General features: G+C 40.5%; 1 protein-coding gene across 2 annotated transcripts in view; it reads right to left on the bottom strand.

Annotated features, from left to right (window-relative positions):
- Window positions 1-6,119: 6,119 nt before the first annotated feature.
- Window positions 6,120-8,181, bottom strand: part of POLA1 (DNA polymerase alpha 1, catalytic subunit) — a 332,125-nt gene continuing 330,063 nt past the window's right edge. For both annotated transcript variants that reach the window (XM_012544449.3, XM_031959462.1), the window contains exon 37: window positions 6,120-7,116. In XM_012544449.3, coding sequence (XP_012399903.1) covers window positions 6,950-7,116 — 167 coding nt within the window. In that variant the 3' untranslated portion in view covers window positions 6,120-6,949. The remainder of the gene's footprint in view (window positions 7,117-8,181) is intronic.

Consider the following 8,181-nt stretch of genomic DNA (forward strand, 5'->3'; position numbering starts at 1 on the left):
GGAAACACTGATCCAAGCAAAGGGATGTGTGTGTGTGTGTGTGTGTGTGTGTGTGTGTGTGTGTGTGTGAGAGAGAGAGAGAGAGAGAGAGAGAGAGAAAGAGAGAGAGAGATTGGGAGGGGGCGCAAGCAAGATTTCATAAGAACAGTAGATACTAATCAATTTGCAATCTAAAATCCCGCGATGCACTTCTAAGAGAGCAATGGAGTGTGTGTGTGTGTGTGTGTGTGTGTAGAAACCGCGTTTGATTTACTATTGGTTACCAATCTATGGCAGCCCCTCTGACAGCGTGGTGCGCCTCTTTAATGATTAGAGGGCGATGGGAAAGGGAAGAAGAGCTTAATTAGTTTCAATTTGCAGTAATTAGCGCACCGGACCTTTGGGGGGAGGGGCAAGAAGGGGGTTGACGTTCCGTGACTAACCTGAGTTGACATCTTCTTTGAGCTTTGGTTAAGTCCTGCCGGGTTACTCTGGTCCCCTGCTTTTATAAGCGCCTGCTTCAGTACGGAATGGAAATCTGTACTCAACTCTGGCAGGGCAGAGGGTGGCCCTAGGCCACACCCTAGGGCAGACCGGGCGAGTGACTTCTCTCCCATTGCTAACCTGTATCCTTGAAACATTTATTCTACCCAGGAAGGACTGGTTTGTAAGTTGATTTAGGAGGGTAGGTTTAAAGTGGGGTGAGCGAAATTCCCTCATCCAAGCTTGTGCTCCGGGTTATATACTCTGCCCTTGGGGGGACCTACAGAGATAAGCCTACCTAGCAAGCTTTCCCCAGTACTCCATTAACTATCATCAATGAAAACAGATATTTGCGCTCCTTTGGACCTGGGGTTACTCTTAGGAAAGCGCCTAAATTCGGTTTTGTTGATACCCACCCAATTGACATCTCGGAAATGAACTTCATCGTGAGCTATTCGAACTTAGTAAGAAGGCACTAGGGCCCTGGAAAGAACGAAAGGTCAAAGAATCACAGAGTGGCTCATAACAGAAAACTGAAGCAAAATAAAGGAGAATGAGAGTTGAGAGGAGAACGTTAGGTGGACGGGGCGGGGGAAATCGGAGAGAGAGAGAAAGGGTTAGGGAGGAGAGGGTGGAAAGAGAAGGGTGGTGATAGAATGAGCAATGAGCAAATAATGGGTCACTCAATGGAGAAAGACTATATTTCGATTTAGGGAACTTCTTTGTCGTGGGGTGGAACGGGAATTCTCCGTAGTACGAGTTCCTCCTCCACTTTTCACCCCTCCCCTTAATTACTGCAGAGTTAGGAGGAGCTTAAGGGACCTTAGTACTGGATCTCGCAGGGAAAGGAAATGTTAGCGGAATGCTACTTTCTCTGCCATCCCAAACTTAAATGGCCATTTCTGGCATATTCCATTCCAAGCGGATGACAGATGACTGGAGCAGTAAGATAGGACGGACAGGCTTTTCTCACCAGCCCCGATTCTTTGGAGGCTTTTAGTCTCTCTTTTCAGAGATCTTCCCTACCTTCACCCCCGGGCGAAATAAGGCAGTAAGTGTACAAAGAATTGTAATGGAGTTCTCCATTTTATGGTAAATATAAATTTTCCTGGGATTTTTACCTTTTTACTTAGTCAGGATTCCGCTTCTCGCCCCTCTTCCCCCCTTCTCTTCCAGGCAGCCAATTGGATGGTATACGAGTAACAGTACCATTCTTCCTGTTAATGAACTCTTTTCTAAGTCATTTTTTCTCATTTGACCCTTCCATGGAGCAGAGGCAAATTGCGTGAAATTACCTCCAAGGATTACATTTATTACTGGCCAATGAGAGCTCCTCGCCTTGTTTTACAAACTCTTAATCCTATGTCATTCTGATGCTGCAAACAAGCCGGATCCAAGGCCTCTTATTCTTTCAACTTTCTCCAGCTGGAGGGACCTCATTCTGCACTTAATATTCTCCATAAATATCACACGCTAAAGACCCCCTGACTTCCAGCAAGTCCATATTAAACATGTGACATGTCACGCATGACAAACTCTGAGTATCTTTTCAAAGCAGCATTAAAAGCAAAGAAACCAATTTTCTTCTCCTTCCAAACCTCCCCAAGTGCTGAATGATGGGGTTTGGAAAGAGCCACTGGAGCGTACTTAGGGGGATTTTATGAGATTTTCCAGAATGATTTAATCTTATTGTGAGCATTATTAATGAATGGCAACCCAATTTGGCCCTAATATCTGGGAACGAGGTTACAATGCTGGGAGAGCCTGACCCCCATCTCCCCCTCCCCAGCCCCCAACCTTAAGCAAACTTTCTCCAAGATAAGTCTTAGAATCGCCAGGAAATATTGAGCCTGGCAGGAGCAGGAGAGAGCCCGGTTCGTCGCAATGCTGTCTCCCTTTACGTCCGACAGAATTCCTCACCATCTGCTGTCCAGCTTAGAAGCCCCGGTATAACAATTCCCAGGGCTGCTGTCCCTGAAATGTCTTGTGAAGGTGGTGAACCAAGATGAGATGGATTGGGAGAATGGATGAGAAAAAGAGGTAGAGGGTCATCAAACTCAGATTTTTCAAATGGGTTGTTTTAGGGAGGTGGAGTATTGCAGAAAGAAAACGAGTAATTAAGTAACGTTATTATATGTGTACACACATAGAAATGTGCATAAACGCACACATACATGTGTATGTAAATATGGGCACATACACACCCACATGTGTATATGCATGTTCTATATAAATATATTTAAACATATAAACAACCACAAGGTATATCTTTATCGTGGGCTGGTTTGGCCTTGGCCATGGCCATGCCCAAGTTGGTTTATAATGTGAAATGTATTAATCTGCAGAGTAGAGGTATTCACATATTTGGTATTTGACTGTCTTGGATGAATTAATGGATGGGACTTGACCAGAGAAGAGGACTCCCCCATGATTCTTAATTCATCTTCTACCTTCCTCCTCAATGAGCCCCTCCATTAAACAAAATTGTGATGCATTTTTAAAAAAATGAAAATAAGGGAAATGTGGAATCCCTTTTAAATGCCACTTGGGACAGAGAGATCTTTAGAGTGGGAAAAGAAGTTGACCATAAGAAATTACAAATGGTAAAAATTCACTTTTAGAGAAAATGTGGTTTTGTGTATGTGTGCACAAGTATAGATGTGTCCGAGTTGGGGAAAGGAGGCTTTTAGTGGGCCTAAAATGGTGTCTTGGTGAATTCCCTCAAATGACTGCATATTTAACTGACAGTAGATCATACACACACACACACACACACACCACTACCTGGGGAAAGAATAGGGAAGCATTTTTCAAAAAAGGAAAAGTCATGTTGTCCCTGGACATTTTATTAATAGTCCAGTTTGAAATACAAGTACGGTATGAATTTTTTTTTTTTCCTTTAAAGAAAAGGGAGCGATTACCACTTGCACATTTGAGAAATGTCATTCAGTCATTTTTATTCATTCTCCTGAAATCTTCGTAAAAGCCAGAATCATACTTCTACAAGCAGCAATTTTGTTAATCCAGGGGGTTATTACTCTGGTCTCTTATTAGGATCTACACTACTGCCAAGCAATCCTATAACCTTCTCAAAAGAAGTTTACCTCCCTGTTATAAAACCAGTAGTGGTATTTATACTGTGCAATAATTAGTGTATTACTTGAATCCACTAACAGGTTCATTTTATCTCTGCACAAAACCTCTAGTCTGCTTACAGAAAGCTTGTGCCTCCTTTGGTGCCGTTAAAGTGGTGAAAGAGTGAATGAAGGCTGGTAGCACTTTCTCCTTTTGCCTCGCCTTAATTCCCATCTCTTTTTGCTCTCATCCAATTAGTGCAGTGTATTAAGCGGTTTATCATCTCATAGTCAGCTATTGAGAGAAACAAGGCGAACACTTTGCAATGGAGCCTGCTCTCCTTTGACACCCTCAGGTACTTACATATTCCACTGTGCTATGAATAATAGAGGAAGAATAGAGCGCTAATTCCCTCATCAAAGAATGCCTTGTCTGCTGCTTTGCTCAACAACACCATTCTGATCAAAAGAAAAGCAATAAAGCTTAGCATAACAAAACGAAACCTACTTATTAGCTTAGTGGTTAAATTAATGCAGAGCCGCTGCTATTCAAAACCAAGGTTTGAAAACAGCCTCCAACAACCTGATAATGCTGCCTTCGGGATGAAGGAATTTTAATCTGAAATTTGAAGCTGGCTCAGATGAGTTAATCTATTAAACAGCTATAAGGAACCTCCATGACAAACCGTTCAATTAAGAAATATTTAGGTGATTTGCTAGAGACAATCCCCCTTCCCCCCAAAAAAGTGAGAGGAAAAGATGGTTTCAAGTTTGGGGATGGGAGCAGTTCATGTAGCAGCTCAAGGGAAATTTGTCCAAGTGTTAGAGGTTCTACAGCTAGGTTTTGTTTTGTTTTTGTTTTAATAAAACGCAAAACACCTTTTGTGAAATCTGATTTGGACATTTAGTATCACCCTCACCCCTAAAGCCTCTTCCGTCTCCCCAACAAAACCTGAAAAGTCATTTTGAGAAAATTCTAATGCCTGATGGAAAGGTGGCCGTGACTTAAGTAGGGGCAAGTGGCTTCATTCTGTGGTCATATCTTCCAAAACATTCATCTGATCACCCTCATGTCAGGACAGCATTCATAGGATCATCTAAATTTACTTAAGACACAAATTAAAATCAGAGCTGTTCACTCTTCCAGCCTCCTTCCTTGGCAAAAGGCAAGAAGAGTTCCTTATCCTAACAGAGCAAAGTGGGCAGGGTGAATAGTTTGGTTTTAAAGGCCCTACTTTGCCAGCAAAGAAATCTGGATTCTGGTATGGGCCAGATCTTATTTTCCAAAGGATGCAGTACCTTTTCCCAGAAATTGGAGTTTAAGTTCAGGTTCCACAAAATCTTGGCAGTCAAAGATTTACTGCCAATCTTTACTGGAGGAATGGGAATGTTTACTTTTCCTCAATCCAACTTTACTTTGGTATAGTTGGACTCAACTGAAGTCAAGAAATGGAAAACCTGGTGAAATCCTAATCCACCAGCAATGAAAAAGAGACTTGGTAACAGTTTTTACTCTCTGCCATGTTTCTGGAGGCACAAAATCATTCAGTTAAAAAAAATATTTAGGTGATGTCAAACAAAAAATTAAAATATCATCTCTTGGGACTTTAATACTAGGCAAGTAGGATAGCTGTTGCACAGAATAGGAACTTAATATATATGATGAGTTAATATGATCCTACGCTACATGGAGCTGGAAATTTAGCTGGGAGCAAAAATATTTGGAAGACGACTGAAGATGGTTGATAATGATAGAGAATACTTTGCATATATACTTTTTTTATATGTAAATGTCCAAAAGCAACCACAGAATTTAGAAGCCTAGAAAGAAAGAAGTTCTCCAGATGAAAAATCTGGGCCATGATTTTGGGGAAATGGTTTGAGAAAGAGATGTCCTGAAGTGGACTATTCGGTTTTCTTTTCTGGTCTGAGTATTAATATTATAGTGAAAAACCACTTTATACTAGAGTTTTCCTAATGCAGGCTACCCTATAACGTTGAAACAACTGGATCAAAACACCTGAAATACACAGGCTCTCAGAGTGTAAAACAGAGATTCTTTCTCTTCAGTACTTGTGCAAGCCTTCCTGGATACGAACATTGCTTCAGAGTACCATGTCACAAGCCTACTGGAAATTGGTGTCAGAGGCTATCTTTTAAGAATAGGAATCTGTATGGGAAAGCATCTGAAGTACCAGGTTTCATTTGCTACAAAAGTCAAGCATAATAATGCCTAGATTCTCTCAATATATTCAGAATATCAAGCGCATATACATACATTTTTCTCTAAAATAGTGGTATAGTTCCCATTTTTAATCCCATGATATCCTCCCCACTTCCCTTTTATCTGGTAAGGAGTTAGCAAAACTGGTTTCCCTAGAAAACTTTATTTTCTTCTTCAAGAAGACAATCTTTTTTTTTTTTTTTTTAAATAAACACAATTTTATATATTTAAAACTTTACAGTTTTATATGGAGGAAAATCGTCTGAAATCTTATAAACTTACTAATAAAGTAAGAAAAGGAAACACAATACAAATGACAAATCTTTCCTGGGAAAGGAATCTGAAAAAGCCAGCAAGAAAAACACCACAAAATCAGTATGTTTATTTTTTTCATCAAATATTCATTTCAAGGCGATCAATTTCTCAATTTCTATTCCTAACTTCTCAAAAATTTTAGAACCATTTAGGCTACTAAGGTCTTTGTGATCTTTCTTTTTATTACCTAAACTTTACTCTCAACTTTCTAAGTTAAAGAAAAAAGGGGGTGCTGGCCTGAATGCAAAGTATCTAATATGAAAAACTTGTAAATCTCTCCTTTGCTAAATAAATAGGCAGAAAGATTTAAGAAGCAAGCTGCCCTCAAAAGGCAGTAGAATGTTAGGAAGCATTTAGGGTTAGTATTGTTTTTAATTGGTATGTTTATGGTGGGGAAGTTGATAAACTGCAAAAGGTATAACATTAGTGCTCCAAAAGAGACCTCTACTAACTTCTTTCGGAGAGCACCTGCACTAAATACCCTGGAGCAAAGTCTAGGATCTCTTACATCCCAGCAACTCTCACAGGGAATTATTCAATTAAAGTAGCAATTCCCCTTTTACTCCACCCTCCCCCATCCCAGTATGTATATACAGGGCAGAATTCACCTTTCAGGTATCTTAAAGCACCATTATTTATTTATTTAGTTTAGTTTTTGTTTTTTGGGTAGAGTCAGGATTGGTCAGTATCAATTTTTTAATATGGAGAAAGTTTAAAAAATTTCCCCCTCTCTCCTCCAGCCTTATGAACATTCCCTGAAAAAAGGGAAAGCCCAGAGGAAGAACAAATGCAAAAGAGGCACTTTGGGCTACAATGTGGGTGGGGTATATGTGTGGAGAGGGAGACACAAAATGATTTGTAAACTACTCTCTCATCAATTCTGGGATTCCCTAAAGGGCTTCACAGTGCAATCTGAGAAGAGTTTGCTGAGACACACTTCCGAATAGCCACTCCAGGACAAGAACTTCTCTGCTGTGCTCTTTAGTATTTTGTATGCTTCAAGGTATTTCTTGGAAAGGAATTCTTTCTTCTTCAATATGGCTATAAAAATATAAAATAAATAAAAAAGGATTAAAACACCAAGAGATACAAATTTGCAAGAAAATGCAACATTTTGAATTAAACACAGACATCCCAGCACTCTTTAGCTCCCAGGCTCCTTCTCCGATCCAGGGAAGCCACATCCTGGTCTTCTTACTCTAATGCTCTGTCCAGCTAGCTAGGTGACAAGCCCTGAGACCCTTGATGGAGAGGATACTAAGGATACTGAACAGGGGGTTGCAATGACTGTCCAAACCTTGTATAAATGTTCAATGTATAGGTGTATGCACCCATGCTGCTGAAGATCTGGCCCAGGGTGACGAGAGCACACATGTCACTTCAGATGTGGTTAGGATGAAACCAACATTTTCTCACCCAGGATGATACTGGTATTCGGAGGTTCTTGTACTTCTTTGTGCCAAGTTTAAGCAGAGGCCTTGGCAATTACTTGGGGATCCCCCCCCATTTTCCCCCCCAGATCAGTTCACTTAAGAGGGTTCATTTCAATTTCTCCCCCTTCTCCTTTCCCAATCTGATGTTCAAACACTTCAGGACTGTAGTCACTACCAACTACTCCATTCCCAGCCCAAAAGCTGATTTTCCAATTTGTCTCCATCTCCTACCACTTGGAATCTTTCCTCTAACTGTCCTGCCCTAGGCAAAATAAAAATTCCTCATGTACTCTTCTATGTCTGTGCTTTTAATATTTTCTTTTATTAAAAAATAGGAGGAAAGGATGCAACTGGGGCTACCTAAATTTGAAACAGACTATTTACTTAAGCACTGTTTCTATTCCATCTTATCTATCATTAGAGAGGTAACCAATATCACTACTATTGTCAAATCTTAGGCCATTTCTGCACTTTTATACACTGGAAAACACATCTTTAATTTCCTCAATCCAGTTCGCTGGATTTAGATTTTAGAGAGGCATCTGGCCCACCTCCTTAACAGAAGAGGGAAAAAGAAGCCCAGGAAAGTGAAAGGGAAGTGGAAGGTTGAGGGTTAGAGAGAGTAGGCCTCCTGGGTGTGATTCACCAACCTTGATTCAACCAAGTTGAGCAG

The sequence above is a fragment of the Sarcophilus harrisii genome, chromosome 3 (assembly GCF_902635505.1).
Source record: "Sarcophilus harrisii chromosome 3, mSarHar1.11, whole genome shotgun sequence".
Classification (NCBI taxonomy): Eukaryota; Metazoa; Chordata; class Mammalia; order Dasyuromorphia; family Dasyuridae; genus Sarcophilus; species Sarcophilus harrisii.